General features: G+C 41.0%; 1 protein-coding gene across 1 annotated transcript in view; it reads right to left on the bottom strand.

The window, feature by feature from the left end:
* The window catches only part of SCN8A (sodium voltage-gated channel alpha subunit 8), a gene marked incomplete at its 5' end in the record, with an annotated part of 122,962 nt that overhangs the window by 54,344 nt on the left and 51,956 nt on the right, over positions 1 to 16,662 (bottom strand). The window contains one exon of the mRNA XM_080811454.1: positions 9,506 to 9,868. Coding sequence (XP_080667580.1) covers positions 9,506 to 9,868 — 363 coding nt within the window. The remainder of the gene's footprint in view (positions 1 to 9,505; positions 9,869 to 16,662) is intronic.

Genomic DNA, 16,662 nt, shown 5'->3' with positions numbered 1-16,662 from the left:
CAAATGTTTTTTTAAAACAGATTACTAAAACTGATACTTCCCTAGCAAGACTGACCAAGAAAAAAAGAGAGAAAACACAAATGATAATTTTCAGGAAAAGGAATGGGAACATTATTACAAATCCTACAGGCATTATTAGGATAATAAGAATAAACTGTAATTTTAAGTCAAACCATTGTAAGATGGAAATCTTCTGTACAATATTTATATCAAAGTATAAGATAAGTATGATAATAAATAAACCTCCAAATCTAAGTGGTTTAAACTAAAAAAAAAAAAAAAGAATATATTGTAAACAACTTCATGTCATTTCACCTTGTATGAAATGGACAAACTTAGCAAAACACAACTTATCAAAACTGATACAGGAAATAGAAAATCTAAATAGCTCACATTAGAAACTGCAATTAAAAAAACCTTACAATAAAGAGAAATATAGGGCCACCTGGCTGGCTCAGTGGGTTAAGCCTCTGCCTTCAGTTCAGGTCATGATCTCGGGGTCCTGGGATTGAGCCCCACATCAGGCTCTCTGCTCAGCGGGGAGCCTGCTTCCCCCCCACCACTCTCTGCCTTCCTCTCTGCCTACTTGTGATTTCTCTCTTTGTCAAATAAATAAATAAAATCTAAAAAAAAAAAAAAGAGAGAGAGAGAGAAAAATATAGGTCCAGATGACTCTACCAGTGAATTCTATCAAGCATATACAGAAGAAATAATACCAGCACCAATATTAACACTAATTCCTTCAGAAAATAGAGGATATGGGCTACTTTTCAACCTGTTTTATAAAGTTAACACGACCTTATATTAAACCTGCCAAAAACACCACAAGGAAAGACAATTAGAGACCCATATCCCTCATGAACAATGATGTGAAATCCTTAAGAAAACATAAGCAAATATTTACAAAGATAATACATCATGACCAACAGAGTCTGTATCAGGAAAGATAGTTGCACATTAGGAAAAAAGTCAATGTCATTCATCACTTTAACAGAATAAAGGAAAAAAGTGATCTGATTATCTCACAGATGCAGAAAAAGAACATTTAATAAAATTTAACACCTCTGCATAATAAAATTTTTTAGCAATCCGGGAATAGAATGCAGCAGCTTCAATCTGATAAAGAATATCTATGAAAATCTACAGCTAACATACTTCTTGATGAAACATTAAATCCTATTCCTCTTATAATGGAAACAAGGAAGAATGTCTGCTTTTATCATTTCTATGCAATTTTGTATCTCAAGTCCTAGCTAGTACAATAAAGCAAGAAAAATAAATAAAAGGCATAAAGGTGCAGTTGCTGTTATACACAGAAAGTATTATTGTACATGTAGAAAACCCTATGGAATCGGAAAAAAAAAAAGACATAATAGAACCAATATGTTCATTCATCAGGATGATGAGATACAAAAAAATCTGATTCACAAAAATCAACAGCATTCCTATATTCTGGCAACAAAAAATAGTTGAAAATAAAAAATTTAAAAATTATAACTTTTAGAACAGTATAAAAAAACACAAATACCAAGGAATAAAACGAATGAAAGATGGGTAAGATGTTCACTACAAACTATATAGCTTTGCTGAGAGAAACTTGAGAAGACTTTAATAAATGAGAACTATATCACATTCACAGATTAAAAGACTCAATATAATTAAGATGTCCATTATTCCCAAACTGACCCATAGATTCAGTGCAATCAGTATAAGAATTCTAGGCTTTTCTGAAAAAATTGACAGAAAACGCTTCTAAAATACATAAGGACACATGAAGGATCTAGAATAGGATAATAATCTTTTCAAAAACATCTGATAGCAAATTAATCTCTTAAGAGATTATTTGATAATCTTTAAAATATTTTTTGTTTGGAGGACTTACGCTATCTCATTTCAAGACTATAAAGTTACAGTAATTAAACAAGTGTAGTATTGGTATAAGCACAAAAAGACCAAAGGAACAGAAAAGAATCCAGAAACAGACCCACACAGGAACATCAACTGACTTTTGACCAAGGTGCCAAGTCAATTTAATGGAGAGAGGAAAGTCTTTTTAACAAATGGTACTGAAAAACTAGATATTCATCCAAGAGAACTCCTATCTAATTTCATACACACAAATTCAGTTGAATCAGAGATCTGAATATAAAACCTAGAACTGTAAAATTTACAGAAGGAAAATAACTTCACAATTTTGGGTACTGGCAAAGATTACTTGGACAGGATGCAAAAAACAACAAAAAAGGAAAAAACTGATACACTGAATTTCATCAAAATTAAAAATTTATGTATCTGATAAGGGACTTATATAAAAAAATCAATAATGGGCAAAAGATTTAAATAAGCAACTAATAAAAGATCTGTGAAAAGCCAATAAGCACACAAAAAGATGCTTATCATCATTAATCAGCTGGGAAATGCAAATTCAAAGCACAGTAAGATACAGTTTATGCCCACTAAGATGCTAAAATCAGACTAACATCACCAAATGTTGCCTAGGATGGGGAGCAACTGGAACTCTAATACACTGTTGCTTGGAGTATTAAAAAAAAAATGGTATAAGTACTTTGGAGAGCTGTGTGGCAGTTTCTTATAAAGTTGAACATACCTTTACCATATGACCCAGGAATTTCATTCTGAGATAACTACCCAATATTGGAAAGAACCTGAATGTCCATCAGTAGGAAAGTGGACTAACACATGAGAGTGTACTTATGCAATGAAGTACATTTATCAACACTCATCAATAACAAGGAATGAACTATTGAAAGAACATGAATGTATCTCAAACACATCTTGTTGAGTGAAAGAAGCCGCATAAGAAATACATACTGTATGAGTGCTTGAAAATGAAAGAAAACAAATCTATGGTGCTACATGTCAGAAGAGGTTGCTCAGAGAGGTGAGGGGATTGAGTAGAAAAGGGTATTTTCTGGGAGTCTTGTGGTACAAAGGGGTGTCGGAGATAATTCTCGGCAGGTGGGACAGCTGGTGCTCCACCGTCCTTGTACCCACATCTTTGGTAACTCTTCGGTGAGGGTTACCTAGGTTCTACTGTAATACTGATTATGCAGAATTCCTTCGAAACAGAATATGGAACACAGAGTGTGTATATAATATGTAAAAAATGTAATCTGTTGTGTGGAAATAAATGAAGATCCATCAAATGGGAAAAGCAATTTACTCTGAGCTGGATGTAGGGAGTTAGCCACCATTACGTGTGCTTTGCCAGAGACTCAAAGGCAGGCAGAGTGGGAAAGCTTTAGAGTGAAAAAAAGGGGAGACTTTGGGTGTGCCTTGATTTCAAGTTGGCTGGCACGGGGAAGCTGTAGGTGGGCATCCTAGGTGATTGATTAGGGGTGGCTATTTGGCTTTCTCTGGTGGTCCTAAGTTGAAAGCAGAAACAAAACTTAAGAAAACTGTCCCTTAGCAATCAAGTCCTGACCGTTTGGGGCTGACTGTTTAAGAAGTTACTGTTTAACTTCTGGACTGTCGCTAGAGACAGCAATCTGGCTTCCTGCAAGTGTGACTGATAGCTGGCTGGCTGCCTGGCTTGTTTATCATTGATAAGGGGGTTGGTTTCTTGGGCAGGTTGTGGGGGAAAGTTCTGTTTTTATATACGGTCTGCTCATTGTCAGTATTCATCAGATCTGCACGATTCATGGAGAAACAGGGAGCAAACATACATTCCCACTGTTAACTGCCTAGGATGAAATAAACTAAAATTGCCTATGAAGAACATTACTTAAAAGTGCTAAGCACTAACTGAGGACTAAGATAGCAGTATCCAGAGGAAAATAAATCTGTCCTAAAAAAGTCTAGTCTGTTAAAACCAGGGTATACAGGAATCCAAGACGGATATAGTTCCTGAAATCCTTCTTCCGTAGGTGAAGTTGTGGAAGCTGGCTCTGAAAGCCCAGGCTATTGTTTCTTTCTTTTCAACTTTTACAACACGGAGATGAAATGCACATAACATTTAAAATTCCCATTTCAAAGTGTGCAATTCAGTGGCTTATAGTATATTTACAACCTATTCCAGGATATTTCCATCACACCAAAGAAAAACACAGTACCGGTTAGCAGTCCATCCTTATTCCCACCTCTACCCAGCCCCCTTGCAATCAACAATCTATTTTTTGTCTTTACAGATTTCCCTCTTTATATGTTTCATAGAAATGGAATCACATATTATGTGGCCTTTTGTGCCTGGCTTCTTTCGCTGGGCATCATGCTTTCAAGGTTCATTCATGCTGTAGCACATATCAATACCTCGTTCCCTTTTATGGCTGAATAATATTACATAAGAGGGATGTGTCACATTTTATTTATCCATCCCTCAGTTGATGGGCATTTGGGTTGTTTCCACTTCTTGGCTCTCATGAATAATGATCGTATGAATATTCATGTACAAGTTTTTATGTGAACACCTGTTTTCAGTTCTACCTAGGAGTAGAATTGCTGGATCATATGGTAACTCTGTGTTTAATTTTTTGAGCAACTGCCTACTGTTCTCCGAAGAGAGAAAAAGGTTGCCCCTTTTTGCATTCCCCTTCCCAGTGGTCGGCTGTTGCTTTTTAAGCATGGATTCTAGCTAACTGGAGGGAAGGAATGCTGGAGTAGACTCTCCCATGTCCAGCAGCTGCAGAGGCGGCCTTCCAGAATCCGCTTGGGAGGTGTGTCTCTGCTCTTGGCTCCCCTACTTATCACCTGGAAGGGAGGGACGCTGAGACCCAAGGGCCAGAGGAAAGCTCACATACTCTTTCCCTTCCCTCTTCAGGTCATTTTTTAATTCCTGTAAGTGGAGGTGTTTATTTCTTTTGTTTGTTTTGTTTTACTTTGTTGGGGAGGAAAGAGAAGAATTAACAACGTTTTAAAGGCAGGAGTTTCTGCCTTTTTAGAACTCCGTTCCTAAGGAGATTTCATGTAAAACTATCAGTAACAGAGGATGCCACGGAGAACCTTAATTACACTCTTTGAAAGTTAAACTCAGTGCAAATTTGTTCCGTTTCTCTCAACCCAAATGCAAAGTTTATTAGGACAGCTAGCCACTGACTTCCAGCTTCCTGAATTGTAGCTGTCTTTCTCAGAGAGGTGTCCTATGACACCTGCGGTTGGCAGATTTTGCCCACATTTCTATAGATCTGCCCACGGAAGCGCAACTAAATTGCTTTCCGATAGAGATGCATGAATGGAAATTTATCAGGCAGGCACCTTTCTTGGGACTAAAATTTAGAGCATTTTAGAAGTAGCTTTAGAACCTAGCCATTTGTCTCCTGTTTAAGCCTTCCTCAAATTTTTGTAGTAATCTGCTTTAAAATAATTGTCCAATAATTGCTTCTTCTCAAAGGTTCTTTAGGATTTTAGAGGAAAGCAACCCTCACCAAGTCAAGCAATTCAGGAGAAATCCTAATGTCTACTTCTCAGGGCTAAGAAGGCCAAAAAAGTATAGGGAAATAAAGGGAAACTGGCCTTCTGAACACCAAGAGTGGGCCAAATAACATGCTTCACAGTTTATAAATGTTATTACATTTCATCTTTGCAACAGCCCTATAGCATAGGTCCTTTTGTTTCTTTTTTGCAGATAAGGAAATGGGCTTAGAGTGGTGATGTTAATTTCCCAGGATCACATCAGTAAATAAACCCGGGCTTCAGAGTTAGTGTGGGGCACTGGTTACTGGCCAGGGCTCTGGAGTCAGACCGCTTGTGTTCAAGACCTCAGCCTACCACATACTGTGTGATGTTGAACAAGTCATTTTATTTCTCTAAGCCTTGGTTTCCTCCTCAGTGAAATGCACACAAGAGTAGGATCTATTGGCTGTGAGTATTAGATGAGATAGTGCATGTGTATTTGCAAGCTAGCACAACATGATTTCTGAGTTACTTGGGATTTCTGGATTTGTCAGCAGCACCTGCTTTCTCTATGAGTGATGAGATTCTCACCTACTTTTTCAGCTTAGGGATGAAGAATGGGAATGTCCCCTCACCCTCTGCTTCAGCAAAAAGCAAAAGTGAAAATTCCCAAACTACTGAAAAATAATCACCAGTCATAACTGAATAATTAATGAACAGGTGAAATCGTTTCTGATGAAACTCTAATGAGTGATGCCCAGATATATTTTTTTCCACAGAGAATATTATATTTTTTTCTTTCTTTTTTTTAAAGATTCATTTATTTGAGAGAAAGAGAGCATGCATGCACAAGCAGAGAGAGGGGCAGAGAGAGCAGGAGAGAAGCAGATTCCCTGCTGAGCGTGGAGCCCAATGTGGGTCTCGATCTCAGGACCCTTAGATCATGACCTGAACCAAATCAAGAGTCAGATGCTTAATCAACTGAGCCACTCAGGCGCCCTGAGAATATATTACATTCCTTAACTTGAGGGTGAGGAAAAAATACGGATGTGGCATAGCCTAAGCATCAATCCTGAGTGAGACCAGCTTGAGGGCCTCAGCAGCTCCTACACAACCCCACAAAGCGTGAGCATACCATGGAAGCACTCTAGTGGTTCAGGTGAAGGCAAGTTACTCATCCCAAATGTCTGGACAGTGAGAACTGCTCCATCCTGGCCTATAGTGGTATTCGCCGCTCCTCTGGCCTGGGCTGCATATAACAGGAATCTATTGCCTCCCTCTAAGATAAATGATACATGTTTTTCCCACTTCCCAAAGAAGCTAATATTCAAGCAGCCAGGAAGTTCTCTTTGACAGTGGGAAGACCTTGGTTCAAGCTCCATTTCCACAAGTCACTAAGGCTCTGAACCTCACCTGTTAATAGGATAAAACCACCTACTGAACACAACGGTTGTAAGAAATTACATGCATATAAAGTGCTGAGTGTAACTATAGCAAGAACCCAATATATGGTGGCTATAATTATTATGTCCATTGTAGAAAACTGAAAACAGAAAAGTGTGAGGAAGAAAAAAAGTCACCTATAATGTCCCCTCCCAAAGGCAACTACTGTTAACTTCAAGTCAGTCATCCTTTCTCTGTAGGCAGTCTTTCCATAGATCGGATATCATACCAAACCCTATACACAAGCTCTAAGCAGCCTTCTTTGTTTTGTTTTGTCTTTTTGGCCTATTACTATAACTTACGTAGACTGCCACACCATTAGTAGCTAGGAAGTGCTTCTTTATGGCTTCTAATGAAATAGCTTTTCCTAGTTATGAAGGCTTTGGGAATGAAACAGTCCTGCCTACCTCATTTCCTGCCACTCTGGGATCTGCCCTCCTGGCCTTGGGAATCCTCAAATCTGTCACCATCACCGCTTGGGACCACTGGGATGAATCCCCTAAGTCCTTATAGGGTGTTGAGTGTGCAGCCTCCCAAAACCCAAAGACAGCACTCTGCAGGCTACAATGTGAGGCAGTGCAGACAGCCATCTGCTCAACTGCCTCTCAAATTTCCCCCCCACACATTATAAAGGAAGCTGCAAAAAAACCCCAAAACAAAACCGATGAGCAAATGTGCTCATCTGCCTTCAGCTGAAGTTCAATCTCTTCCTTTCTGGATACCTTTTCTAATACCTTCTTTTCAAAGAAAAAGCAAGATGTGTTATTTGGCTGAAGTGTTTAAAAAACCGGCCAGAATATCAAATTTTAATTTGGTTCTTAATATTTGAGTTGCCCAAGCTGTACTGTCCATGCTGACCCACCCCTCATTCTCTACTGATACAATTTTTTGCTTTTTCAGAGAAACAAACTGTCTAATTACGGAACCTAAAAATTTACCTTAGATATAGAATTAGGGACAATCCAAAATTATATTTAAAGTAATCATCTGTAACATCTATTTTGGTCAACTATCTGGTTTTGGGTGCATTTTGGAACCACTGTTTGTTATTATTATTGTTCCTATTATAGTTGATATTAAAGAAACAGTTTTCCAGAAGAAAATGGCCACATGACTAAACAAAGAAGGCATTAAAATTCACTGAAAAAGAGAAGACTGATTTTTCCCTAAGACTCTGGCTCTATCAACAATGAGCTGTGGGACCTCAAGGAGCCCAAATCCTCTGAACCCTACTTCCCCATCTAGAAACAGGAATAATGCCCTCCACTTGGTCAGCCTTACAGAAAATTTTGATTCAGAGCAAATTAAATAACGAATGTAAAAGTAATTTGTAGCTTGTAAAGAGCTAAACAAACACGTGTGTGTGTGAGGGGGGTATTTTGCTATTAAATAAAAAGGCAGGAGAGAAAAGACAATGTCAAACACATCCTAAGTGCCTTTGAGTTTTTATCTGTACAGTCAACAACTGTTCTGAAATGTTACAAACAGATCACTGGGAGTAATTCCAGCCTTGACTGTCCGGTTCTCCTCCACGCATGCATCATGCTAATTAGAGGATGGGCTGTCTCCGTGCTGTGTTAGAGGAAACTGAAGTGTTAGAACAAAACGGACTGTCATGCTGTCTCAAGGAGCTTATGCCAGCTAAGGAAGGACTGAGGGAAGTTAGGGAATTAGAGGCACGGAGGATTAGGATCGCTGAGGTTATAAGAATTTGAAACTAGAAAAAAAAGGTATAAACAGCTTAGAATTTAAAGAAATGTGAAGAGATGGCTTTTCTCAAAGAGGGGAGCCATTAGCCAACCCCCTAGACAAGTGATTTTAGGAAGCTATTATATGCAGCTCCTCCAGAGCCTGACATTTGATTACATTTAAAATTCATCTTTCGCTTCCCTTTTCCTTCCTCCCCCATATACCATGTGTTCTTGCCCCAACCTCCCACTTTTCCCTCCTTTGATTTATTTCCATTTCAATCCCTTTTGAACGTCTAGCTCCAGTTCTGCACTGGCTTCCCTAACCTCTCCTTGCCTGGCTTTCCCTGGTGCACACCTCCCGCTCGCCACACCAGGCATCCACCTTCCTCTTTGGAAAAATCACACCTCCTTCTTACGGAGGAGACTTGGAAAATTATTCTGAGCTATATTGTTGTTGTTGTTTTTTAACAGAAAGATCAGAGCTTTAAATTCCAGGCTGTTTCCCTATGGGGGACAGGTAGGTAGGAGGTAGGAGGGAGAGAAGCAATGGTAGTTCCAAACCGGCTCAGACTTGGTCATTGGTGGTGGCAATTCTCATTCCATCAGGGCAGGATCCGCTGGCCAGAGGCATTCAGTGAGAGCAGGTGGGGAGAGGGAAACAGTAGGCTGCTAAAGACTTGCAAAGATGGAGAGAAAGAAAAGGAGGTAAAAGAAAGCAAGGAGCTGATGGGGTAGGGCAATAGAAACAAGGGAGAAGGAGGCGGGGGTGGACAGAGCAGGGATTAAAGTGAATGGGAAAAGAAGGAGGGGCAGAAGAGAGAAACAGAAACAGAGCAGGAGGGAGAGGACAGAAGCGGGCGGCGCTGGTGGGGACAGAGACTTGAGAGTGGGGGAGGGAGCGTGGGAGCCAGAGGCCGGCCGGAGAGAAGAGAGGAGGGCGCGGGAGAGACTGCCATGCCTAGCCTCGGTCTATGCGTTTACTTCCTTACACTGTCGTCGGTAGCTGCCTTATCTATTTTCACCTCTGGCAGGAGCCGCCCGCCGATGTGCGAGCCGGGGCCGCCGATGAGGGACACCACGCCGTTGCAGTCGACCGTGCTGTTGCGCTTGACGCTGCGCCGCAGGCTGGGGAAGATGCGCGACGAGCGGCTGCCCTGGCTGTAGCCACTGTAACCGCTGTAGCTGCTGCGGCGCTCGCGGGCCCGGATCGGGATGAAGAGCGAGTCCCGGCGGCCCTCGCTCTCCTCCACCGTGCTGTGCTCGTCGTCCGCGAACTCGTTCTCCGAGCCCGGGTCGCGGAAGCGCCCGGGCCCCCTGAAGCTGAAGATGCTGCTTTTGCTGTTGTGCCGGGAGAGGAACGGGGAGCCCGGGATGCTGAGCAGGGACTGCAGGGGCAGGGAGACAGAAAAAGACACGGAGACAGGCGTGAGACAGGAAGCGCACCCCGCACTGGCTGAGCTGAGGCTTTTGGCCTCCCCAACCTGGCCCTAGCCTTGCATTCCTGCTATCAGAACACAAGTGTTCCCAGAAAGCACTTCTGGATGTTGCGATCCTAGTACGACTCAACACCCGTAAGCGCTCGCTTCTTGCCCCATCGCCTTGCGATGCGTAGGTCTTTGACCAGCTAACCATACAAAATTTCTACTCACTGTTCAGCCGTGCATTGCAACGATGCTTTTATCTCGAGCTCCATGTAGAGTCTAATGCACCAGGAATCACATGCTGTGTCTATTTCCCATTACTATGAGCTCTTTTACTCAAGAGAGCCTCCATGCCACACTTGGCAAAAAGGAGAGAATGTGAAAGTGCTCGATCGCTCACTAATTCTCTCAATGAGTACATGCCCTGACCGTAAGTCCTAGGCCAACGGTGGCCTTGGAGTGTTTTTTTGTTCAGTTGACTATTATGTATGTTCCGACTCCATTTTAAAGTCAACATTTTTTTTTTTTAAAGATTTTATTTATTTATTTGACAGAGAAATCACAAGTAGGCAGAGAGGCAAGCAGAGAGAAGGGGGCGGGGAGAAGCAGGCTCCCTGCTGAGCAGAGAGCCCCATGCGGGGCTCGATCCCAGGACCCTGAGATCATGACCTGAGTCGAAGGCAATGGCTTAACTCACTGAGCCACTCAGGCGTCCCTAAAGTCAACATTTTTTTCATCAAAAGTTAATTAAAAAAAAAAAAAACTTTGAGAGAGAGAGTGCAGAGCAAGAGAGAAAGAGAGAGAGAAAGAGCATGATGGGGGGGGGCTTGAAAGAGAGGGTAAAGCAGACTCCCCAGTGAGCAGGGAGCCCAATGTGGGCTCCATCCCAGGGCCTGGGATAATGACCTGAGCCAAAGGCTGATGCTTAATGGACAAAGCCACCCAGGTGCCCCCATCAAAAGTTTAATTATTTTTAAATTATAAAATTCCCAGCACTATTTATTTATTTATGTACATTTCACAAGCAGTGTGGAGCCCAACTCGGGGCTTGAACTCACAACCCTGAGATCAAGACCTGAGCTGAGATCAAGAGTCGGTGCTTAACCAACTGAGACACCCAGGTTCTCCCTGCACTGACATTTTATTTATTTTTTAATTATTATTATTTTTAAGATTTTATCTATTTATCTGAGAGAGAGAGAGAGAGAGAGAGAGAGAGAGGGTGAGAGAGCACAAGCAGGGTGAGAAGAGAACACGGAGCCTGATGTGGGGCTTGATCTCAATTCTGGGACTCCAGGATCATGACCTGAACGGAAGGTAGATGCTCAACTGACTGAGCCACCCAGGTGCCCCTGCACTGACATTTTAAAAGAAAACTTTTATTTATCACTTACAAATTTCTCCTAATTTCTTTCTCTTTCAACCCATACTTCCAATTCCACATTCCCTAGAGAATTGTATGCTAATGTATATTTTTTATGCTTTACTATATTTTATTGATCATCTTTGATCAACAATTTTCTTCAACAAAAAGTTATAAATAAACTGTACTTAAAATTTAAAAAAATTTCCTGTGACCATGAGTCTCTTAGAATTTTTTAAAAATTCTCTCGGATTTATTTATTATAATTCTTATTAATAAAATTGATCAAAATATATACAGATATACATTTTATAAGTAACTACTAAGCTTAAAAGAAAATTTTATTAAAATGTGTCTCTTAATGAGTTTTTTTCCAATTGGTGTTTTTGGTGATGAACTATTTGTAGACAGTATTATTATTAGAATCAAATACGGCTCAACATCAGCTCTTCCTTCCCTATCTAATATAGACTTTAAGTGCTGAGAAACTTTATTCACATAAATAGTACCTTGGAACAGAAGAATTCGGTAATAGTAATGTCACTCAATTCTTCAATCTCCTTTCAAATGATATACCAGAATCATATAATAAGCTATCAGCAAAATTTATCCTAATGATCTACTGGCTGACAATCATATCATGTAGTCTTTCAACTTTATTGAAAGCAAAGAACTGCAAACCACCCAATCTGCCAAATGATTTGTTACCTATTTGTTAGAAGTATTCCATTTCTTGATTTCTGAGGATGCCAAAAAGGCTTCATTTTTATTTACTAATAAAAATATGGGTTACTCTTAAAGAGGTTATTCTTTTACTTAGAGGAACCTTATTTAACCCAAAAGAAATGGTTGGAATAATCAAAATATCATTAATTTTAATACATCACTGCCACTGTTAATTTTTTTCCAACATTATTTTTTTAATAAAATAATTTTATCTTACTACATGCTTTAAAGATATTTTCACCAAAACCTTAAAGCTAAAGATTCAGCTCATTTTATTTACAAAAATGTCTAACATATGATATAGGTTAGCAAAGCCAGTTCTCATTGTCAAAGCAATTGGCCAAATCAGCTTTTTTTAATTGAGAAATTATGAACTTATTTTTCTTTTTTAATAAATATACTAATATGTATCCACGTGACATCTACTCCACTCCTGAATTTAAAATCCCCAAAGGCCCTGATTATAAGATAGGTAAATTCGGAAAGCCTTACAATGGATTTAAATTTCCTGGGTTTAAGAAAACTTAAAGACACTAATGTTTTCTTTTCTTTCTTTTTTTTTTTTTAAGATTTTATTTATTTATTTGACAGAGAGAGAGATCACAAGTAGGCAGAGAGGCAGGCAGAGGGAGAGGGGGAAGTAGGCTCCCCGCTGTGTAAAGAGCCCAATTCGGGGCTAGATCCCAGCACCCTGAGATCATGACCTGAGCATGACCTGAGCAGAGGCTTAACCCACTGAGCAACCCAGGCGCCCCGACACTAATGTTTCCAATTGTCCCTTGACTGGCATCCCCTAAATTTTTATACCTCAGGGCAATGTGCTATGCCAAAGGCAAAACCTTGCTATTGTACCTATTTTGTTCTAATGAGAAATGGTAAGGTGATAGACACAGAGACAGCTACCTTTGGAACAGTTTATTACTTAAAGCTCTCAAAAGAAGGGGGCATGCCACGCCATGCCAGGCAGGGCCTCATGGGGAGGTACAAGGGTCAGTTAGGAGGCAAAAGGAGCAGGGGAAAAGCATGGTTCAGAGCCTGTATGATGGTTTCCTCAGAAGGAATGGCTGAGGCAGAGTAGGCATATCTGACAAGTTTAGGATCAGGTGGTTTGAGTAATTTCAGCAGGCTCTGGTCTATAGGAGTGGTCCTAGCTGTCCAATACCTGGCCCTCAGAGTGACTGAGGGCAGAGGAAACACTGGTTTCATGTGTCTTGATGTGTGAGCGTTAGATAAAAAGTTGGGGCTGAGGGTTTGGATTGTTTGATTTGTATATGAAAGGCGCACTTTCAGACAAGTTGTTCACTATCTAGGAATTAAGTTTGCACTGGGAGGAGCAGTCTCTCCCCAATTAGCAAGGCTCCTAAAATGTCAAAGCATCATAATACACAGAAAATTAAAACAATGATTAATACAATAAGATCCCTTGGGGTGCCTGGGTAGCTCAGGTCATGATCTCCAGGTCCTGTGACTGAGCCCCATGTCAGGCTCCCAGCTCAGCAAGGAGTCTGCTTCTCCCTCTCCCTCTGCCTCTGCCCCATTTGTGCTCTTTCTGTCTCTCTCTCTTTCAAATGAATAAATAAAATCTTAAAAAAAAAAATACAGTAAGATCCCAAGATTAGATGGCAGGGGTTGGGGGATAGGAAATATCTTTGAGCTTCTACCCACGTGTTCAGTTCAGTGTAAGGTTCTGAGGTTCTGTGTTAGATGTTAGTAACAGTGCCTTGGGCATATGTATTTCCCTTGCAGGGCTCACTAGGGAGAAATATGGTCAGGACAAGACAAGACTCAGGAACTCTTGGGCGCCTTTGCTAAATCCCATGAGCACACTTAATATCATCAATCATTGTCCTAAAAATGTCCTTCAAGATCCTCCCAGCTTTGACCGGAACTAACTTCTTTCATTTTATCTTTCACTCCTTCCCTGTAGAGACCTAACCACGGAGCCACACTGCCTGTGGGTCTGTACGCTCTACACTTCCCACTGCAGAACTCCTCGCCACTGTCCATGGTCCAGCCCTTCAGCTTCTTCCTCTGTAAACCTCCTCCACCTTTCCACAGCCCCAGCCTGTTTCAGAGTCCTTGCACTCTACTTTTAACTACAGTTCTTTATATACCTGCTTTTAGCTCTCCTTTTTAATCAACTACAGGATCTTTAAGGACACACTGCCTGATTCATCTTTTTATCTCCTGGAGGGCTTTGTATATCGTAGGTGCAGTGTTCAATTTCATGAACATGTATTTAGATTATATGCTGTAAACTGGCCACCCGCACCTGGGCATTACCCCACACCTGCACTGGGTCACTGCCTCACTATTCATAGAAGTTCACTTCCCTGGATTTGGCATTAAGCCAATGCTGGCTGCTGACACTACAGAGTTCATTAGGTCTCCACATTAGGAAAGAGGTTTCATTTATTTGACAAATGATCATTAAATACCTAGTGTGTGCTAAGTGATGTAGATACAGTCATAAAGAAGACATACAGCACGGTCCCCACCTTCTTGCACCTTGCAGCCTAGTCAGAAATATATATACTATATGAGATCTACTCCTAACTGATAGGAAAGTGATAAGTAAGATAATGATCAATTCAGTGACCTACAAATGCATAGAAATCAGGATCCTGAGAAAATAATGCTAAAAGAAAATAATCTATTATTCTTTAATCCCCTGTTCCATTCTTGGCAAAAGGGTTGCCTATGATAAATATGGGAGGGGAAAAGAGAATTCGTTGCACCTCTCCTTGGACCCAGCATTCAATCCTGCTCTAGTCTATTCTCTAAGGAAATACATCCTGAGGTGAGCCACCCCAGCCTCTCCTCAGTCTCACCGTCCCTGGGCTGGAGGGTTTCAGTGATGACTCAGGACCCTGGGCTCTACTAGCTCCCGGGATCCAGGCTATAAAATGCGTGGGCCTTAGCCATTCACCCATCAGGAGCTTCTGGTCCTTTTCAAGCAGGCACATCACAGCTCACTAAATATACTACCCAAGGTCCAGGCATTTGCTTGGGAGAATAGCTTGGGGTGTTCTTGATTTGAGGAGGTGGCCCTACTATTTTCCTACAGAAAAACTAACTGAGGATTTTAGGGCACCCGTGTCAGCTGTCTGTTGGGACAAGGCTTAACAGTGACTGGGATGATTAGGATGGGATAAATTAGTGATTTAAGTGTTCTCTGTCATGTCATATTTCACTTTTTCTTCACTTCACTTTTTCTTCCCCAAACAGCAGTTATTCTCAAAGTGTGGTCTAGGGACTCCTGGGGGTCCTGTGATCCTTTTAAGGGGGCTCAAGAGGTCTAAACTATTTCACAATAATACTAAAATGATATCTGCCTTTCTCACTTTCATTTTCTCATAAGAATAGAGTGGACTCTGAGAGCCTGACAGTTTCACAGTATTTAGACTTTTCTGATGAGCTGGTCATGATAATAATTTATGCGATTTTTTAATACTGTGTGTCAGTACTTGGAAGATCTGTGTAACTCAGTGAACCAGTATTTCCCAGATGATCAATGCAGGATACTACAAATCATTCATGAGTTAAAGATCTATGGTGCTAACACAACAAAGGATTTTTATTTATTTATTTTTAAAAGATTTATTTGTTTTAGAGAGAGTGAGCAAGCAAGAAAATATGAGGGGGAGGCACAGAGGGGGAGTGAGAGAGAGAGAGAGAGAGAGAGTCTTAAGTAGACTTCATGCTGAACTGGACACAGGGCTCGAGCCCATGACCCTGAGATCACAACCTGAGGTGAAACCAAACTTTGGACAATCAGTCGACCACACCACCCACGTGCCCCAAGGTCCTCAATTTTTAAGGATAGCAAGGGGTCCTAAGATCAAAAAACTTGAGAAATGCTGCAGTGGAAAAATTAAAATACTATGAAAAACTGATAATACTTACTTTTCATGAACTGTCCTAAGCCCTAAAACCATAGCAGTAATTTTATAGAGAACTGAGTAGGAGATTGGATGGGCAGATGACTTAAGGGGCTCTCTGAAGATATGGACATAAAGGAAATGGACATACACTTGAACAGGCCATGGGAAACGGAAGCCACGTTTACTGGTGAGCCAACAAGAGATAGCCATGTATGTGTGGAGGTGACTGGGGAGGGGTGTACATGTGGAGGTGACTGGGGAGGGGTGTGTGTGGGGGGGTGAGTGGGGAAGAGTGGCTACAAACCGTAGTGTTCAGGAGTACAAGCTCTGTGGTCTGAAGGACCTGGTTCAAATCCGGACTCTAACATCTACTAGCCACATGACCTTAGATGAGTTAGTTAATCTCTCTGGGCCTCAGTTTCCTCATTCTTCCAGATAAAACCAGAGAAATGGCAGAAGAGTCCTGGGACAAAGAATATGACTTCCATGTGGGGTTTCTCAGCAAGTCTTGGCAGACAGCCATGGCCTCTAGGAATCTACAGTTTTTTTCAGATAGAGAAATGAGAGGAAGTGAACATTTTCATGCAAAGCAGGACATTTCAGAGGCCCAGTTTTATTTTTTGAGCTAGGGAGCAATCAGTACAACTCTGTGCTAAAGCCTATAGATTAATCAGAGACCATTCAATAACCGCACTAAGGTATTCATTAACTAGCTCAGTGATGGCTCTCAAGACAAGAGTTGGATGACAACAAAGCTGAATCACACTTTTCCCCAAAAGAGGCTT

The sequence above is a fragment of the Martes martes genome, assembly GCF_963455335.1.
Source record: "Martes martes genome assembly, chromosome: 8".
In the NCBI taxonomy this organism is placed as follows: Eukaryota; Metazoa; Chordata; class Mammalia; order Carnivora; family Mustelidae; genus Martes; species Martes martes.
Note: the sequence above shows the minus strand (reverse complement) of the source record. Positions and strands in the feature narration are given on the sequence as shown.